The sequence below is a fragment of the Bos taurus genome, chromosome 21 (genome assembly GCF_002263795.3).
Source record: "Bos taurus isolate L1 Dominette 01449 registration number 42190680 breed Hereford chromosome 21, ARS-UCD2.0, whole genome shotgun sequence".
Taxonomy (NCBI): Eukaryota; Metazoa; Chordata; class Mammalia; order Artiodactyla; family Bovidae; genus Bos; species Bos taurus.
The window spans coordinates 58,832,139-58,854,082 of record NC_037348.1 but is presented as its reverse complement, the minus strand read 5'-3'; the positions used below and the strand labels follow the sequence as shown (position 1 = coordinate 58,854,082).

Sequence of the window (21,944 nt, the reverse complement as noted above, 5' to 3'; positions counted from 1 at the left end):
GACTGCAAGCATGCAATGAAGTATCCAGCCATGCATAATCACCAGGACACCCAAAAAGATCAGTGCATTTCAAGACCACGGTTCTGAAACGGAACTTTGAGCTGGAACAACTCTGTCATTTTTCACACATAATAAATCAGACTCATCAGAAATTTCATGATTTACACTTGAACTGTAAATAAAAATTTAAAACACTGCAAAAAAAGGATGTGCCCATTTCAAAGAAATAACTAATGGACACAAGAGCTATAAATAACCATTTCAAATGTTCCACTTTATTAAACATTTTTTTGAAAAAAGAAATTATAAACGGTTTACAGGGGGAGATGGCACTGGAAAGTGTGACACATTTCTATAAGCAAGTAATGCCTTCTTTTTTCTCTAGTCAGTCACTTTCCCCTTCTATCCTAATCTCTAAGCCAATGAAAGTCTAATTTTGATAGTATAATTTTAATTTCAGTCACAGCTATTTATTAAGCTGCTGTTGCTATTTAGTTGCTCAGTGGTGTTTGACTCTTTGAGACCCCATGGATGGCAGCCCACCAGGCTCCTCTGTCCATGGGATTTCCCAGGCAAGAATACTGGAGTGAGATGCCATTTCCTTTTCCAGGGGATCTTCCCAACCCAGGGATTGAACCTGCATTTCCCGCTAAGCAGGAGGATTCTTTACCACTGAGCCACCAGGAAACTCCTATTTATTAAGTACCAACATCACACAAAGTATTCTGAGAAACTGGAGAAAAGTCAAAGACATGTTTTCCTACCTTTGAGGGACTGCTATTGATGATATACATTCCAATATTGAAACATATCCATTTAGTTACAGCCAAGGAGCTGAAGACATAGCACAGGGCAGGGCTAGCAATGCATCTGGTCATCCTGTAAGTACGCACTCTCATTCGATTCTTTCTGCTGAAATTCCCTATATGTCCACGCACATCACTGTGAGGAAGTGGGTGGTTCCCTGTTCCCCAGTAAGAATCAACAAACAGTCACGTCTGCATCACCAAAGGAGGTTCTCTCCAGCCTCCTGACCTGCCCAAGGGGGCGTGTGGCAAAGAGCCCACCAGTGAGTGCCAAGTTCCCTTGTGTCTGGAGCTCTGAGCTACTCCAAACGGATAGCAATCTTTAAAAACGTTTTAACAGTTTAGCTGATTTTTACTAACGATTTTATCTGGTGCCCACTTCTTCCTCTGAAACTCTTGTCGAAAGTCAGCATCCTTGTGTCCCATTGCTCTTCAGAGAGCTCTTCTGAATAGAGTTCACTTGTTTCTTTGTGACCACTTCTGATGGGCTTGAGAAAAGTTACGATCATGTGAATTTTGTGAACACAAGCCATCATTGTTAGAACAGGAATGATGCTTTCCTGCACATACCTAAGTAGAAGTGGATGGGACTATTTTGTTTCTGAGCCCTGAATATGCCTTACTGTCTTACAAGCTTAACCGTACATTTAAAAGAATGCTTGTGAGACCTCATCTAGAGTGTCAAGATGTTCTGATATGGGAACATTTTCTAGGCTATCTACCTCAACACACTACCAAAAGGCTAGTAAATCCATACAGTTTTAAATCAAACAAAGACCTTTATTATGGTACAATATGTGAATATCTTCTGAGTTTTATAATTTTGCAAGGATTGTAGATCAACATATCCATAAATTATCCTTTGTATCATCCAAATGCCTAAAGTCAGAAACCATATTCAAGTAGTAATGGTGGTCCCATTATCACAGAAAAGAAAGATTTTCTAATTAAGAGATTCAGAAGTTCCAGCTCATTTTTACTGTAGGCAGGATAAAAATAACAAATGATTGAATGACTAAGAAATTTAAGTGAGAACACTGGTCTCCACTAGAATTTATCATACTGAAAGGCAGTATTTTTAGATCTATTAAGAATACTAGCTTGTGTAATTTTTATATATGTCCGGAAAACAGCTATATTTACAGTCAATGTTTTCATTGAATTTACTATCATCAAAGAATTAATGATGTTACTCTATTTTGTCTTTATGGATATACATAAAAAGATATAACACAGATATTATTTTCAGAATGCATTGTGGTCAGTGTACTTTTATTTTTGAGCTATAAACCAGAGAAGAGTCATTTTATACCATCTGTCTATGCTCTCTAAATCCTTTGGTTAATGCTACTTTTTTTTTTTCTTAGTGAACTGGAAGAATAAGTTACACAATTTTATGCTTCCTTTCCTGTAAAAACTACTCATAAGATCAATTCTGGCCCTGATAAATTTTCTCCATCAATCTGACATTACAGGAATAACTTCACTTTCTTCTTCACCTTACTTCACATCAGAGTGTCCTTAAATGCTTAGCCTGTCAGTAGAGACCTGCTCTACTGTGGGCTTTTTATGACCTGCAGGGAGTATGGAACATCATGTTCTGCTTATTATGTAGAACTGTGTTGCCTTTACAAAACCCTTCTTTTTTCAAGAACTTAACTTTTAACTTTTCTCAGAAAACATCTCGGGCAGTGAGGAAGACAGGTACTTTTATTTTTGAAGTACAAACCAAAGGAAAAGGCAATTTGTATCATCTCTGTGCTCTTTAACTCTTTTAGTTAAGACTATTTCTTTTTTCCTTGGTGTATTGTAAGAATAAATTATATAATTGCATGCTTAAACAAAATATTATAGTCGAACAGAATTTTTTCAGCCTAGATTTTCTCAACTGTCAAACAAGAATAAATATATGGCATGGAATTGTTAAGAAGTTTAAGAGGATATATCTAAACTGCTGAGCACAAGGCCTGGCCCACGGGGAGGGTTCTTCACTTTACTATCTTCGTTGGATCCACATCTCTGTACCACTTGAAACAGAACTTAAAGAGTAGGTAAAACTTTCAGTAACAAACATATTTATTTACATAGTAAAGGTTGTCTATAAAAAATTTTTAATAAAATTTTTTAGATCTACTTTTATTCAGTAGATATAAAATACTCAAATAATCACATTGGGAGAAACTTATGAGAAAAGTAGAAGTGATAAATCTTTTCAGAATCAAAAGATGGGGGCACCACATATACTGATCTTATATAATCAAGTTTCATATGATTAAGTCTACTTTATCTCTTCCCTAATATGTATCTTTCTCCCACTCCTCCCCGCAAAAAAGGTCTCCCTAGAAACGTAAGTCAGCACCGTATCACTCCACTGATAGACTGTTTATACTTCTCATCCAAGAATGCCATTAGTGGTTCAGGCCAATGTGTCATTGATCTTTCAGGTAGACACTTACTGTCTCAGAATATTAAGCTCAATCAATGCTCGTTTTAAAATTATTTTTGAGTGCCTATTTTTGCCAAGTACTTTTCTACATTCTGGGGACAAAGTGATAAATCAGACTGACAAGACTTCTGTCCTGATGGAAGAAACAGAAAAGAATGGTAGGTGGGGTAGAAAGCTAGTCAGGGTCATTTTAGAGAACTGAAGGAGTTTTATTCTACCTGAAATGAGAAGTTACTTGTATTACTTTCCTCTATGTGCATGCTCAATTGCTCAGTTGTGTCCAACTCCTTGCAACCCCATGGACTATAGGCTGCCAGGCTCCTCTGTCCATGGGATTGTCCAGGCAAGAATACTGGGCTGCCGTTTCCTACTCCAAGGAACTGTCCCGACCCAGGGATCAATTCCACATCTTCTGCATCTCCTACAATTGGCAGGTGGATTCTTCACCACAGAGCCACTTTCCTGTGGTTGGTATGATAAATTAGCAAAAACTGAAAGGCTTAGAACAACAGAAATGTATTCTCTCACCGTTCTGGAGGCCATTAGTCCTAATCAGTATCACTCAGTCAAAATCAAATTGTTGGCAAGGCCACACTCCCTGCTAGGCAGGATCAGGTACTTGCCTCTTCCAGCTTCTAGTAGTCGTTGGCCTTCTTTGGCTGGTGGCCACATCACTGCAGTTCCTGCCTCTGTCTTCATGCTGCTTCCTCCTCCAGGTTTGGGTCAAACCTCCCTCTGCATTCCTCTTCTAAGGATGCATGTGCTGGCATTTAGGGCCCACCCTGATAATCCAGGATAATCTCCTTCAGTCAAGATCCTTACCCACATCTATAAAAGCTCTTTTTCTAAAGAAAGTGACATGTATAGTTCCGGGATGTGGTAGGAACTGTTCTGCCTACCACACCACTTCAGTAGTTTTCATTCAAGAAGAAAAGATATGATTGATCTCTCTGAAAGATCTTTAAAAGATCTCTCTGAAGAAAAAAATTAACTATGTGAGATGATGGATGTATTAATTCATTTGATAGGGGTGAGTATTTCACAATGTATAATATATATTAAATCATCGCATTGTATACTTTGAATATACACAGTTTTCTTTGTCAAAGTTTATTTGTTCCTAAATAAATAAATAAATATATTAATTTGTTCCTAAATAAATAAATAAATGAAAGATCCCTCTGGCCGAATGGGCTCCAGACAGCAAAAGGAGCAACAGGTCCAGTGAAGAGGCTACTACAGTAATCAGAGGAGAGATGACTAAGGCTTAGGAACTAAAATGACATATTACTTATTTATTGACATCATGATTAGCTAATGAGACAGTGGTATAGCAGTTAAGAGGAAGAACCTGGGTGTCAGACTCCTTATTCAAACCTCATCACACCACTTGCTAGTTTTGTGACTTTGGGAAAGTTAACTGACCTAAGTTGTGACCCATATAGAACTGCCATGGGCATTCAAAGAGATAAAAAATCAACAAAGAGCTGTAAAATGTTTGACAGAGTGCTTTACCCATCTTAAGACCTCAACAAATGCTAGCTATTTCTATCTGTTCCTGACATTGTACATCTTCTAATAGATGGTTTTATGCCATATCTTTTGGTTCCCAAAGTAAGTGAAAAAACAATAACAGGATCCAATAACTCAACAAGCAGAGACTTTTTTTTGTGCTTGATTTATAAAGAAGGCACTGATATCACATGGTTAATGATATCACTATTTTAAATTTTATAAAGGACCACAGTATTTTAGAAATGTATGCTGGTGAAACAAATTCTTTCACTTTCAGACAACCAAAAGTTCAAATCAAATCTTAATATCCAATATTAATTCAATGTAATATGTCATAGGAAGAATTCAAACTTAATCAACAAAGACCACAGAAAAAGCCTTCCTTTTTCAAAAGATATCCTAGGATTAAAAACAGATACAGTAATTACAGTAGACCCTGAACAACACGGTTTAGGGGTGCCAATCCTCCACTTAGTGGGAAATCCAAATAAAACTTTACAGTGGACCCTCCCTGTTTCCTAGATTTGGTAACCACATATTCAACTGAAACCTGATCATGAAGGACTGCGGTACATATTTACTGAAAAAGTTCAAGTAAAGATGGGCCCAAGCAGTTCAAACCCATGCTGTTGAAAGGTCAACTGTACATTCAGACACGTCTCATATCCAGAATTAAAGAATCTGAATAGAGGTCAAAATGTTTCCTTTCTGGACTCTTACTTAAATTAACCTTGAGATGAGTGATCTAATTGCACTATCATTCATCGTCCACTTTGGATAGAATTTAGAAAGCAAATTGTAGAATACTACGATGAGGTCAGTTCTAATCCTGCCTCTCTTTCTGCCATTTTATTTTTAACCTCAAATTCCTTCGTCTCTAAAACAGTGAAAACAGCAACCTGTTTTAAAAGCCATTTTTAAGTTAATACATTATTATAAAGATGAAATGCATATGCTATACAACAAAACAAAAACAGAATTAAAAATATTTTGTTTGGTGAAATTTTATAATATATAAGGCCAGAAAAATCTGCATCACTTCATCTGATGTTCTTCAAGGTAAAGATAAGGTACAGTGTGAGTTCTAAAAAGCTGCTTATACTACTGCTATAAATGTGAAAAGAATCTGGAGAACGATTAACTTCTTACACAAAATATTTATTATTCATGTCTTTAAATTCTCGAAAAGTGAATCAATCATAGAAGATTAGCATTAGTAAGTATTCAAATTATTTTTCCCTGTTGATGTAATAAACTATCAACCAAGACACTCAAAACCAGCAGAAACAATCCAGAAATCTGGAAGTCATTCCTCCATTTCCCACATCGGGTCTGTCATTAAGTTCATTCTATCTCAATAAATACATCTCAGATATATCCACCATTCTCTGTCATCCTAATTTGCTCTCCTGCTCCAAGCCAGCTTCACATACTACAAGGACTAGAGCTGCAACTTCCTCCCACTCCAATCTACTCTCCACACAATTAGCAAAATGATCACTGCAAAATGTTAACGGGATAAATCCTTCTCAAAGTCCTGCCCAGCTTCAAGTCTTCAAGGCCTTCCACTGTTCGAAGAAAGAATGACTCATGCACGCTCTGTCACTGACCATCTCTCTAACCTCTTCAAGTCACAACCTACCCTTACCCACTGGACTCCACCACACTTACGACCTCTTAGAACTTCCCCAACTCCTTCTGCTCTCTCTGCCTGGACCACTTGTTCTCATCTCCTCAAATGGCTGTTTCTCCTATCCCATCCCTTCAGCATTCAATTCCTCAGAGATGCTTCTTTGACCTCCCAATGCTGTTAGTGCCCTCACACTCCCAACTCCCCCACCTCCCCCTCCCCAACTTTACTCTGTTTTTCACGCTCACCCACTTGTTTAATGTCTATTTCCCGCCCCCCTAAAAAAATTCTTTGAGGGTAAGTTCTTGTTTTGTTCACCTCTGTCTTCTCAGAGCTTAGAACAGTGGGAGGTACTCAGTAAATATTTATGAAGCCATTATTACTAAATGCTCACTTTGAGACACAAGATTGCTTTTTTATAAAATTAGCTAAGAGAGTATGGCCATGCAAAAGTGAATAAAGCAGCTCTGTGTGATTTTTGTCATACTTGTATCACCTGGAAGTCACCACTCACAGAAGCAAGGCAGAATTAAAGAAGGTGTTATGCGTACCAATAAATCTTAATATTGAACATTATGATTTTAAATGATTTGCTCATAAACATAGGTTTTATTATTTGAGGTGCAGTTGCTTAAATGTTCAGCTGCCTACATTTTACATTAAACCCTCTATTAAAGTCAGTATTATTGCCCCCATTAAAAAGTCTTTCCCATTTGCTTAATTCATCAGCATTTTTACATAAAGTCAGAACCACACATTAAATAATCCCCTATGCTTGTTCTTTCATTGTTTTCCATAGTTTCTATGTCTTCCTGATACAGAATCTAATCAGGGACTGTTTTCTACATTTTATAGTAAAGGGTAAGATAGATGAGCATCCTAAATAAATGGCTGCTTGTTGATTAAAGAAATGAATGAAATCATTCAGCAATAAAGATTTTCTTAGTATAATATAGTCATTAGTTTATATTTTCCTTATATGCATTTATTTAGTTAATCTTCTGTATTATGAATTAAACTTAATATTTCTTTAAAAGGCTACTAAAATCTTGTCCTCTATAACTCAGTTACATAGTTTCAGCAGAAACATTTGATTCTTTGTATAAATACTCTCTATGTAATATTCTGTATATATTTCCATGAAATTAAAACTTTTTTTAGACATTAATATTTAATTAACTTTAATGTGAACTCTTCGGCAAACACTTTTTTTCAAAATAATTCAGAGACCTCTAAAGCTCACCACTGTCTATCCTTCACCTTTCATTCTTGCTTTATGAAACTTACAACTTGCAGCATGTTCTCTTGGCCCAGATTCAGCCTGCTCAATGCAGAGTGTACAGTGTGCTCAATATTTTGAGCTATAAATCTAATTTGCTTATGCATAATAACTCCTTGGTCAAGAGGATCTACACCTGTTCCCTTCTACAAGTGTTTAACTGGTATTCCCAGGTGACATACTAACAAGCTTAGGTCAGTTAATATCACTTCAGTTGAATGAGAAATTAAACCTAGATTGTATAGACTTAATTCCACTGAAATTACAGAATGAGCTGAGAAAAACAGACATGAAAAAGCTTCCTTTGCTTTTGAATCACATACACTACTAAAAAAAAGCAATTTCTCCATTCACCTCTATAATGTGTTAAAATATATATATATATACAAAGTATATCCATACTGTCTGAATAGAAATCTGGGCATCTTATAAAAATAACATGTTATATCCCTGATCTTCATCACTGGAAGCATGCTGTATATGCCTAAAAATAAAACCCAAGGGCACATAATAATAGTATTTTAAACACATATAAATTAATTAAAAAAAATTTTTTTAAAGTTAACAAACAGAAAGCCAAAGCAAAGTCTATAAAACTCACTATTCGCAAACAGAACCCCCAGTACTATGTAACCTCCTTGACCTCATTAGTAGGTAAGCTCCCTGAGGACCCAAAAGGCATCATCTGTTGTGTTCATTCAAGTTCTATTACAGAACACTTTGCATATGGTACAAATAAATAATAAATAGTATGCATCAGATATTTAATATTATATATTAATAATATTAAATAAAGAAAAGAAAGTTCTAGTAGATCAAACATTTTATTAGTAGCAGGAAAACTAATCTGAAGGAATTTAGAAAGGAATTAAATATAAAACTAAAACTGCAGTGGCCATAATCCAATCTTTATTTGATGATTCTTGAGCAGTCACCAAAAGGTGACTATTAAGACTATCAGTTAAATCGTATTATCAATGTTCTAGAAATACTATTAATAATATGTTTGTCAACAGAATACCAAAAAAGATTGCTATGATTTTATAAGACTAAAATTTTTTTAAGCTACTGAAAACATAATGTTTCTACTGAGAAAATGATTACAGAAAACTTTGTAGTTTAAGATCTAGATTTCTCCATTTCCATCAGCTAAGTTCTCTAAATATTTTCAAAATAATTCAAAATATTTATAATACTTCCTCCACTCAGTGGTTAGGTACAAAAGATCAGCCATCCAAAGCTCTGAAATTTTCTCCTGGCAATGACAACGTACTACTGGGAAAACATGATGAATTCAAATCTTATTTCACAGCAACTTACTCTAACTTTTGGCAAGACTCTCCGAAGTGTCTCAGCAGGGTTCTGTCGCATCAGAAATGGAAGATTCGCAATCACGCTTGTTCCCTGGATATCCTGACCAGCACTTACAAAGAAAACACAAATTTAAGATTTGTAACTATAAATTTGTGATTATAATTTACATTGTAAAAAGCATGGATTAACTTGAAAACAACTGCTTTTAATAATGAACACCAAACTTCTGACAATTTTAAACTTTAAATGCATCAATTAGATATAAAAATTAAGCCAGAGATGAAATTTCATTAGGTAAATCTTACAACAAATACATGGAGATATTAATTATGTTTATGCTAAAACATGATTATCTACACGTCTTACTGAAAAAATATTGAGACCATTATTACTTACTTTAAAATTTGACCTCATTTTCCCCTATGACCTGCCAGTTTGCTATACTTTATAAAAATAGATTTGGTAAATTTCACTATAGTAAAATACTAATAATCATAACAACAGCAGGGACAGCAACAAAATTAGCTATAGCAGAATCATACAACTTTCTTCTAGTACAATGAAACTATCTGTTGCACTCCACTGATTCCAAGTTGCCAGAAACTTAATAATATATGTACTCTATATTTTTAAAAGTCAGTAGGGTGTATTTATACAGTACCTTTTTGATACAGCATTCATTAGGTCACTACAGTGTTACCAAAACAATCTGTAATACTCTAGCCGCCTAAATACTTCAAATTCTTCTCAAGAACCATTTTCATGCAAAAACTTACTTGTTTTTAAAACATAAGCTAAGCAACATAAGTTGTGCAAGTAACTTGAAACATAGCTATAACAGATGTCATTAAATATGGTGTCACCTCAGAAAGAAATTCCACCTATCCTTAACTGATACTAATTTGAATGTTAATTACTGATGCCATAATATTTAAGTAAAAATGATTTTAGTTAACTCTCCAAATGGGATTATTTGTTAGTACACGTATATAAGGCCTTAACAAGGGGACTTCCCTAGTGGTCCAAAGGTTAAGACTCCGTGCTTCAACCGCAGAGGTCATGAGCTCAGCCCCTGGTTGGGGAACTAAGATCTCATATACCAAGTGGCACAGCTGAAAAAAAGACCTTAATATGGCTTTTTTAAAGAGTGTTTTCAAGTATTATTTTATTTGCTTCAGTGCTTTGTAAATCCTGCTAATAAGCAGCTTATTCTGACTAAATGAAGCTGCCCTGCTGTGAAAAAAAAGTCTTTTCCCTGCTGCAGTATCTCTGTTTAGTCTCTCAGTCATGTCTGACTCTTTGCGACCCCAGAGACTGTAGCCTGCCAGGCTCCTCTGTCCATAGGATTTTTCAGGCAAGAATACTGGAGTGGGTTGCCATTTCCTCCTCCAGGAGATCTTCCCAATCTAGGGATCAAACACGCATCTCCAGTGTCTCAAGCGTTGCGGGCAGATGCTTTTCCACTGAGCCACTGTTACAGTAATGGTAGCCTGCAAAATATAGGTCAGTACAATCTTTCCACTATTCTCATCACTCTCTAAGTGAATACTTTAAGAGACAAAATTCAAGAAGGAAAGAGAAGGGAAGGAAAACGGAGAGCCATGCCAAGGTGAGGAGAAGATCAAAAATGGGAAAATAAAATTGCATATAAAAGTACTACTTGCAGCTGGTTGAATGGTACATATGTGTGTGTGCTCAGTCACTCAGTCGTGTCGGACTCTTTGCAACCCCATGAACCGCAACAGGCCAGGCCTCCCTGTCCATCACCAACTCCTGGAGTCCAATGAGTAAGCGTCTTTGATTTCATGGCTGCAATCACCATCTGCAGTGATTTTGGAGCCCCCAAAAGTAAAGCCTGACACTATTTCCACTGTTTCCCCATCTATTTCCCATGAAGTGATGGGACCAGATGCCATGATCTTAGTTTTCTGAATGTTGAGCTTTAAGCCAACTTTTTCACTCTCTTCTTTCACTTTCATCAAGAGGCTCTTTAGTTCTTCTTCACTTTCTGCTATAAGGGTGGTGTCATCTGCATATCTGAGGTTATTGATATTTCTCCTGGCAATCTTGATTCCAACTTGTGCTTCTTCTAGCCCAGCTTTTCTCATGATGTATTCTGCATATAAGTTAAATAAGCAGGGTGACAATATACAGCCTTGAACTGGTAGGCGAATTGTTTACCACTGAGCCACCTGGGAAGCCCAGGTTGAAGAGTGCCCTCCCCCATAAAATGTATCTACTCCATAATCCTGGAAACTGTGAATGTTATCTTAATTTGAAAAGGGATCTTGAGATAAAGAGCTGGTCATGGATTATCCAGTAGACTATAAACCAAATAACAAGTGTCCTTAAAAGAGACATTCAAAGAAGATAGAATAAAAGGCAATCTGGCCACAAAGCAGAGACTGGAGTGATACTGCCACAAGCCAGAGAGTGCTGACAACCACCAGAAGCTGGAATAGACAAGTAACAGATTCTTCCCCAGAGCCCCTCTGACACCTTGATTTTGACTCTGTGGCTACTGATTTCAGATTCAGTTGCTATTTTTAGCAACTACTAGTTGCTAATGAAGAGACTTAGCAGTAGCAGCAGCAGCAGTTGCTAAAAAAGTACTTGCTACCTTTAGCATCCAGAACTGTGAGAGAATACATTTCTGTTGTTTTAAGCCATCCAGTTTGTGATGATTTACTACAACACCATGAGAAACAAACAGACCACTAAAGAACTAAGAGAGGAGAGAAATACCTGAAAAAGGAATGTTTCATCTGACAATGCCTGGGCCAAAGTAGAAGTTTAGCAAAAATCTCTTAAAAGGATGGATGAATGGATAACTCATGGCATGAACTGATGTCACGAATATTTAATATGAACATTCAGTAAATTTTATTTACTTACTTTGCAGTTAGGAAAATATATGATCACTAATACCTCATAGATAGGAAGGCAAAATATTTCATGGAAATTAAAGCAGGAAAAAAATTAAATGGTAGATTTAAGACCCTAAATAAATAGTTACATTAAAGGTAAATGATCTAACTATACCAATTAAAAGACAGGGATTGGCAGAGTGGATTAAAGGACCTGACTCAACTAAACGCAGCCATAAGAAACTAATTTCAAATATAACAATATCAGCAAGTTGAAAGTAAAGGACAGAAAATGATGTAACACAGAAATATAAACCAAAGTAAAGCAGTGGTGGCCAAATTAAGATCAGATAAAGTCAACACCCTTGTAAAGAAAATCACCAGAGGTAGACAGGGACATTGATGATAAAATGATAAAAGAGGAAATCTACCAAGAAGACATAGCAGTTCTAAATGTGTATACATCAAATATAATTGCAAAATAATTTGAAACAAAAACTACAGTACTGAAAAGAGAAGTTGTCTAGACAAATACACAGCTAGATGGAGACTTTCATACTCCTCTCCCAACAACTGATGGAACTAAACAAAAAGTCATCAAGGACATAGAACTCAACAACAACCAACAAGATCTAATTAACTTTTATAGAACACTCTCCATCCAACAACAGTAGAATACACATTCTTTTCAAGTGCTCAAAGAACATACACCGTGAAAAACCACATCCTGGGCCATAAAACAGTCCTTTTAAAAACTGAACTCATACAAGGAGTTCTCTCTGACCACAATGGAATCAAACTAGAAATCAATAATAAAAAGATAACAGAAAGCTCTCTGAATTCTTGGAAATGAAACAACACACTTCTACATAACTGTGTCAAAGAGGACAATTTTTCAAAATACACTGAATTGAGTGAAAATGAAATACAAAATATAAAATTATTATATTTATAATAATAAACTTATACATTTATGAAAGGAAAGAGGAAAAGAGGCAAAAATCTCAAATTAGTACTCTAATTTTTCATCTTGAGAACAAAACAGTCACAATGCAAGCAAAGGAATAAAAACAGAAAACAATAGAAAAAATAAATGAAACAAAGACTTGGTTCTTTTAAAGGATCAATAACACTGATTAACTTTTAGCAAGACTGACAAAGTAAAAATGAGAGAAGACACAAATTACCAATGTCACAATTAAAACAGAAGATATTGCCATAGTCCCCGTACATACCAAAAAGGATAATATGAGAATGCTATAAGTGATTCTACACACATAAAACTGAAAACTTAGACAAAATAGACCAATTCCTCAAAAAACTCAAACTGCCACAACTTATCCAATACAAAAAAACATTATTTGAATAGTTCTACAACTATTAAGGAAATTTAATTCATATTTTAAAACTCCTGGAAAAAATCTCAAGGTTCAGATTGTTTCACTAGAGAATTCTACCAAACATTTAACAAAGAGTTAATACCATTCTACACATTCTCTTCCAGAAAACAGAAGGGGAAAGAACACTTTCTGAAAGCACTTTAAGAAGCTCTTACTATACTGATAACAAAACCTAGAAAGATTAAAATACCCGCACAGAGAGAACAATATCCCTCATGAATATAGATGCAAAAATCCTTAACAGAATATTAAAAAATAAAACATAGTAATACATTAAAAGAAGAATTATACACCATGATCAAATGGGATTTACTGAAAGAATGCAAGGCTAGTTCAACATTCAAAATCAGTGTAATCCATCATATTAACATCATATTAACATATTAAAGGAGAAAAATATCAAAAGTATCAATGCAGAGGGAATATTTGACAAAATTCAACACATGAACACTGAAATTACAAACAAAATACCATTTACAATCCCTCAAAAATGAAACACTAACAAAATTACAGGACTCATACGCTGAAAACACAATGTTAAAAAAATCAAAGCAGACCTCAGTAATTAGAAAAACAATCTATGTTCATAGATTGAGAAATTCAGCATAATAAAGATGTCAATTCTCCCAAATTGGTGTATAGGGTTAATGCAGTTACCATCAAAATCTCAACAAGATTTTTGGGCTGTAAACAATATTTTTCTAAAATGTATATGGAAAGGCAACAAAACTAGAATAGCTAAAACAATTTTGAAAAAGAATAATGTGGGAAGAGTCTGTCTATTCAATTTTAAGACTTGTTATATTGCTACGGTAACCAAGACGGCATGGTATTGGCAGGGGAATAGATACATAAATCAATGAAACAGAAGAGAAAACCCAGAAACAACCTCCACATATATACACACTCCACAAACATGCACAGCTGATTTTTGACAGAGGTACAAAGGCAATTCAGTGAGGGAAAGAAAGACAGCCTTTTCAACTAATCATGCTAGAGCAGCAAGAGGACACTCATAAGGCAGAAAACAAAACAAAAAACCCCAAACCTCCAATAAAAATAAAACCAAATGCCTTGACCTAAGTCTCACAGTAAAATGAATCTATAAAATGTAAAACTATAAGAACTTTTTAAAAACACAGGAGAAAATCCTCTAAATCTAGGATTAGGCAAAGAGCTCTTAAATTTGACATCGAAAGCAAGATCTATAAAAGGAAAAATTGACAAATTGGACTTTATTGCAACTAAAAACTTCTGCACTGTGAAAGACTTTGTTAAGAGTTAAAAGACACGCCATAGAGGAGGAGAAATATTTGTAAACTACATGCCTGACAAAAGAATAATATCTACAATATAAAAAGAACTCTCAAACTCAACAGTTAAAAAAAAAAAAAAAGCACACAATCCAGTTAGACAAGGGGCAAAAAGAATGAAGAGACTTTTTAATGAAGATGATATACAGACTGTAAATAAGCACATGAAAAACTTCAATACTGTTAACTATAAGGTAAAGTAAACCCACAATGAAGTATCACTACACTAAATCACTCATTCATTGATGGTGGAAACACAAACTGGTACAGCCACTCTAGAAAAAAATTGGCAGGTTCTTAGAAAATGAAACATGCAACCAGCAACTGTACTCTTCAGCATTTATCCCAAAGAAACAAAAACTTAGGCTCACACAAAAACCTGTGGATGAATGTTTTGAGTGGCTCCATTTGAACCAAAAAAAATGTCAACAACTTATATATCCTTAAATGAGTGAGTGGTTAAACACACTGTAGTCCATCCATACCTACACAATGCTACCCAGAAATAAAAAGGAACAAAAGATACTGACAGATGCAACAACCTGATGAATCTCCGGAGAATTATGCAAATGAAACACTAGTCAACCCCAGAAGGTTACATACTGTATAATTCCATTTATATAACATTCTTGAAACAGCAAAATTATACAAATGGAGAAAAGATTAGGTGATTCCCAGAGTTTGGGGCGCGGGCAGGAGGAAAAAGATGTGACTACTACAGTGTAACATGCAGGATTCTGGGTGGTGGAAAGCCTACCTGTCTTGATTGTATTGATGTCAATATCCTGGTTGTGTACCATACTACAGTTTTTCAAATATTAACACAGAAGTGTTGGGCAGCACCCCATAGGCCAACAAACCTTGAGGTTGCCCAGCACAGACAGAATAAACAGCACAGAGCCAGGGACAGAGACATCAGCAATTTACTGGATAGGGGATCTTTCACGGCTGAAACAAAGGGTCCTGGAGCAATACTCCACCATTTATAGCAGATGGCAGGCAGGGCATGGTAGCAATCTTTGCTTTTTCCCCAGAAAGGCTACCACTAAGAGGGGGAACTGACATCAGGCTGGCTCCTCAGTTACCAGGGAAAACAGCATCTGGGGCACTTCCCTCACAGCCCCTCAGTTAACCACCACCACAAGGGCAGATGTCTCCCTTGAATAAAACTAGGGTGTGGAGCCATTCTGGCTTAAGGATTAGCACAGTCACTGGCTGCAGCAGGCGGAAGCACAGTCACGAGGCAGGGTGCAGGTGAAGCAGGGACTGGTCGGGCAAGGCATGCACAAAGAACAAGGGAACAGCCATGTGGGTGAAGCAGATCTGGCTGATTCTATTATTTCTTACAACAGTCTCTGAATCTATAATTATCTCAAAATAAAAAGCAAATTTTTTAAAGATCAATGTGACAATGTTTTTTTAAAAACACATATGAATACCTCAACAGATGTAGAAATCTGACAAATCCAACATTGATTTGTGATTTAAAACTATCATGGGTGGGATGAATTGGGAGATTGGGATTGCCATATATACACTACCATGTATAAAACAGATATCTAACTAGAACCTACTGTATAACACAGGAAACTCAATGATCTGTGGTGACCCAAACAGGAAATCTAAAAAAGAGTGGATATATATGAATGTATAAGTGATTCACTTTGTTTACAGCAGAAATTAACACAACACTGTAAAGCAACTATGCTACAATTAAGAAAAAAAACGACCAATAAATTAGAAATAGAAGGGAACTTCTTTAACAGGATAAAGGGCATCAGTGAAAAACTTACGGCTAACATCATACTTAATAACCATGTAAGAATGAACGTTTTCTCACTAATCATGAACAAGGTAAGAACGTTCAAATTTACTGCTTCTAAAATTCAACACTGGGTTAAAGGTTTGAGTCAGTGCAATAGGCAATAAAAAGAAACAAAAATTTTTGGTAGAATTCAGCTGTGAAGCCGTCTGGATCTGGGCTTTTGTTTGCTGGAAGATTTCTGACTACAGTTTCAATTTCCATGCTTGTGATGGGTCTGTTAAGATATTCTATTTCTTCCTGGTTCAGTTTTGGAAAGTTGTACTTTTCTAAGAATTTGTCCATTTCTTCCACGTTGTCCATTTTATTGGCATATAATTGCTGATAGTAGTGTCTTATGACCCTTTGTATTTCTGTGTTGTCTGTTGTGATCTCTCCATTTTCATTTCTAATTTTATTGATTTGATTTTTCTCCCTTTGTTTCTTGATGAGTCTGGCTAATGGTTTGTCAATTTTATTTATCCTTTCAAAGAACCAGCCTTTGGCTTTGTTGATTTTTGCTATGGTCTCTTTTCTTTTCTTTTGCATTTATTTCTGCCCTAATTTTTAAGATTTCTTTCCTTCTACTAACCCTGGGGTTCTTCATTTCTTCCTTTTCTAGTTGCTTTATGAAGACACATATGTGTAGAACAGTTTTTTGGACTCTGTGGGAGAGGGAGAGGGTGGGATGATTTGGGAGAATGGCATTGCAACATGTATATTATCATATAAGAAACGAATCACCAGTCCAGGTCCGATGCAGGATACAGGATGCTTGGGGCTGGTGCACTGGGATGACCCAGAGGGATGGTATGGGGAGGGAGGTGGGAGGAGGGTTCAGGATCGGGAACACGTGTACACCCATGGCAGATTCATGTTGATGTATGGCAAAACCAATACAATAATGTAATTAGCCTCCAATTAAAATAAATTAATTTAAATTTAAAAAAAAGAAACAAAAAGCTTACAGATTGGAAAGGAAGAGGTGAAACTGTAATGTACAAAATAGCTGCTGCTGCTGCTAAGTCGCGTCAGTCGTGTCCGACTCTGTGCGACCCCATAGACGGCAGCCCACCAGGCTCTCCCATCCCTGGGATTCTCCAGGCAAGAACACTGGAGTGGGTTGCCAATGAGTCTAGCGGTGTGGCAGGATACAAGGTCAATATACAAGTCAACTATATTTCCATATACTAGAAAAGAAAAATCATAAACAGTAGGAGGAATTGGGGGATTGGGATGACACACATACACTATTGATCAGTTCAGTTCAGAGGCTCAGTCCAACTCTTTAAACCCCATGGACTACAGCACGTCAGGCTTCCCTGTGCATCATCAACCCCCGGAGCTTACCACGTCCATCAAGTTGGTGATACCATCCAACCATCTCATCCTCTGTCATCCCCTTCTCCTCTTGCCTTCAGTCTTTCCCAGTACCCGGGTCTTTTCCAATGAGTCAGTTCTTAGCATCAGGTGGCCAAAGTACTGGAGTTTCAGTGTCAGCATCAGTCCTTCCAATGAATATTCAGGATTGATTTCCTTTAGGATTGACTGGTTGGATCTCCTTGCTGTCCAAGGGACTCTCAAGAGTATTCTCCAACACCCAGTTCAAAAGCATCAATTCTTTGGCACTCAGCTTTCTTTATAGTCTGCTCTCACACCCATACGTGACTACAGGAAAAACCACAGCTTTGACTAGGCGGACATTTGTTGGCAAAGTAACGTCTCTGCTTTTTAATGTGCTGTCTAGGTGGGTCATAACTTTCCTTCCAAGGAGCAAGCATCTTTTAATTTCATGGCTGCAGTCACCATCTGCAAAGATTGGGAGCCCAAGAAAATAAAGTCTCTCACTGTTTCCATTGCTTCCTCATCTATTTGCCATGAAGTGATGGGATCGGATGCCATGATCTTCATTTTTTGAATGCTGAGTTTTAAGCCAGCTTTTTCACTCTCCTCTTTCACTTTCTTCAAAAGGCTCTTCAGTTCTTCTTCGTTTTCTGCCATAAGGGTGGTGTCATCTGCATATCTGAGGTTACTGATATTTCTAATCCATGCAATCTTGATTCCAGCCCGGCATTTCACATGATATACTCTACATATAAGTTAAATAAGCAGGGTGACAATATACAGCCTTGACGTACTCCTATGCCAATTTGGAACTAGTCTGTAGTTCCATGTCCAGTTCTAACTGTTGTTTCTTGACCTGCATACAGATTTCTCAGCAGGCAGGAAAGATGGTCTGGTATTCCCATCTCTTGAAGAATTTTCCACAGTTCATTGTGATTCACACAGTCAAAGGCTTTAGCATAGTCAATACAGCAGAAGTAGATGTTTTTCTGGAACTCTCTTGCTTTTTGTATGATCCAACAGATGCTGGCAATTTGATCTCTGGTTCCTCTGCCTTTTCTAAATCCAGCTCAAACATCTGAAAGTTCATGGTTCACATACTGTTGAATCCTGGCGTGGAGAACTTTGAGCATTACTTTACTAGCATGTGAGCTGGGTACAATCGTGTGGTAGTTTGAACATTCTTTGGCATTGCCTTTCTTTGGGACTGGAATGAAAACTGACCTTTTCCAGTCCTGTGGCCATTGCTGAGTTTTCCAAATTTGCTGGAAATACATAAATTACTTTTTTTAAAAAAAATAAAATTTTTTAATTAAAAAAATTTTTAAAGACTTGAGAGAAAGTCATATATTGGGTTCAGTCTGGTTTTTCCATAATAGCATATGGAATACCCAAACGAACTTTTTGGCCAACTCAACATATAAATTAAAAAAAAAAGAGAGAGATCCAACATACTTTTAATAGGAGTCCCTAAAGAAGCAAAGCAAGGAAACGATCAAAAAAAAAAAACAAAATTACTTGAAAAGAAGATTCAAAAGAGCACACCGTATACCTGAGAAAATCAAACCAGCATAACCAACATTGAAAGGTGTTACAGAACTTAAAAAAAATCCTTTGGGCTTCCAAGAAAATGAGCATGGTACTTAGTAATAGAAAGAACATACAGATTGTCATTCAACCTTGACAGCTATAAGATATTAGAAAAGCACATAATAACCTATAGGTGACACTGCTTACTATAAACAGAACATGAAAAAATATAAAAAGTACACTTAAATTATAATTATCATAATCTCTATCAAACATGTATGGATCTATGCTACCATCAGGATTTCCAGACGGATCGGTGGTAAAGTATCTGCCTGCCAATGCAGGAGATACCCGTTCGACTCCTGGGTGGGGAAGATCCCCTGGAGGAGGAAATGGCAACGCACTCCAGTATTCTTGCTGGGAAATCCCATGGACAGAGGGGCCGGGCAAGCTACAGTCCATGGGGTGGCAAGGAGTCGGACATGACTAAGCATGCACGCATGCTACCATCACCGAATGGAAGGAACCCAGAAATAATCAGCATAAGTTTGTCAACAATATAATATTCAGTTTATTGCTATGTGGTATGGGATATGTAATTTTAAAATAAATGCTGATCAATGCTAGACTTTTGCTTGTTTTTTACAAAATAAGCTTCCTACACTTCAAAGCCTACAACTTCCAATTGAAAGGCACAGGGAACAATCCTCCTGGCTACAACATGAGCTCCTCTTTTCTGTCCTAACCATGTTATTCTTTGGGGCATGTTCCTTTGCTAGGATACCTACTCAGAAACAAGAGGACACAATCCCACTCACTCTGAAAACCACTCCTCTAAAACTGAAAAGAACTGGGTCAATCATCTAAGCTGTACACTAGTGGCTAAAAAGGAAAGACAGGGAGAGGAAAAAAAGACCTAGTGAAATAAATAAATTTAGGACAGCTGTCTTTTAAATTAATGCTACTAATTATTTTATTCCCATTGAGGGAATGCACCTATTTCAGAGAGCCTTTTATAGTAATATGTTAAACCAATGAAAAATAAGTCAATCCACTCAAGCATTTTTTGGTAAAATAGAAGGCTTCTCAGTCTCCACTGTCATCCCAGTCCTGCCACCGTCATGGGCAGCTTCATTCAGCTGAATGCGGAACAGCTAGTTTTGACCCCCCTAACACAATGAGATCTGGCTCAAATTTTACATTCCCCGATGCTTAGCACAGTATGTAGCACACAGTAAGGGCTCCAAAAATACCCGTTGATTTAAAGTGAATTTGTCTCCACATCAGCAACCATTGTCAAAGGCTGGACCACATTACCCAGAAATGCTCCATCTCTAGAATCTCAAATTCCATGATCTCCTTTGCTGCCCATAACCTCTTATCTGTTTTTCTATTACTAAATCCATCTTTTACCCTCATCACATTTCTAATCCCTTCACTTCCTACTTATTCTCCAGTTTCTAATATTCCTCCTAGTGTCACTTTCTTCCTTGGCAGCCTGATGCTCCCTTTTACTTCAATTACACTCTCACCAGTAAACTTACTTCTTCAATTCTTCTCCTAATTACAACAATAAAAATAGTATCTAATATACTATATGCTAGGCATTATGCTAATAAACACCTTACTTGAGATGTATTATTAGAAGTATGAGGGCTTCCCTCATAGCTCAGCTGGTAAAGAATCCGCCTGCAATGCAGGAAACTCCAGTTCAATTCCTGGGTTGGGAAGATCCACTGGTGAAGGGATAGGCTACCCACTCCAGTATTCTTGGGCTTCCCTGGTGGTTCAGCTGGTAAAGAATCCACCTGCAATGCGGGAGACCTGGGTTTGATCCCTGGGTTGGGACGATGCCCTGGAGAAAGGAACGGCTACCCACTCTAACTCTAGTATTCTGGCCTGGAGAATTCCATGGACTGTATAGTCCATGGGGTCACAAAGAGTTGGACGTGACTGAGCAACTTTCACTTTCCCTTTCACTAGCTCCATTCCAGAGATGAGGAAATCAGGGCTTAGAATGATGAAAGTACTTGCCCAACATTACCCAGACTGTACAACTCCAAAAGCAATGCACTGATCATCACACACTGCCTCTCTTCCAATCTGTGCACTCAGTTAATACCAAACTCATCCATCTGTTTTTTTCTATCCCACTCCTGTTCACAAGCTATGTAGCACTAAAAGATAAAACTGCATAATAATGGTATTTTTTATTAAAAAAAAAAAAGCCAGTCCTCAATGATGTGAGAGGCGAACAAAATGATAACCAATTTGTGGGAGATCAAGAAAAGGACCAGAAATTCTTAGTATATCATATTTGCCTAAAGCACTTTCAGAAACATTATCTTGGGTCTCCAAAAATGAGGCTTGTCTGTGCTAGTTCATGAAACCCATGTCCTTGCCCACAAAGAATAATCTGCGTGTTACAACAGATCTAGATACTGACAATGTTGTCTTTTTCTCTTCTTATTCCTTGTTTCAACCTTGTGACAGCTCAAAATCTAAAGAAGAAGACAGACTCACATGCTAAAAATTCTAATCGTACAGCAAGAATGAGCTAGACAACCTGCACTGTTTACCGAATCCTAAACCAATGGGAAAACGAAGAGAGGGAGCGAGCAGATGCTATCCAAAGGTGACCACATAACACAGTCTCTACTGGAGAAATTAACCTAAGAACTGTAACTCTGCTAACTGTT

The 21,944-nt window shown here is 36.9% G+C and overlaps 1 protein-coding gene across 5 annotated transcripts in view; it reads right to left on the bottom strand.

The window, feature by feature from the left end:
* The window catches only part of PPP4R4 (protein phosphatase 4 regulatory subunit 4), a 104,153-nt gene that overhangs the window by 55,197 nt on the left and 27,012 nt on the right, over positions 1 to 21,944 (bottom strand). For all 5 annotated transcript variants that reach the window (XM_024982120.2, XM_024982118.2, XM_024982119.2 and 2 more), the window contains exon 3: positions 8,997 to 9,099. In XM_024982120.2, coding sequence (XP_024837888.1) covers positions 8,997 to 9,099 — 103 coding nt within the window. The remainder of the gene's footprint in view (positions 1 to 8,996; positions 9,100 to 21,944) is intronic.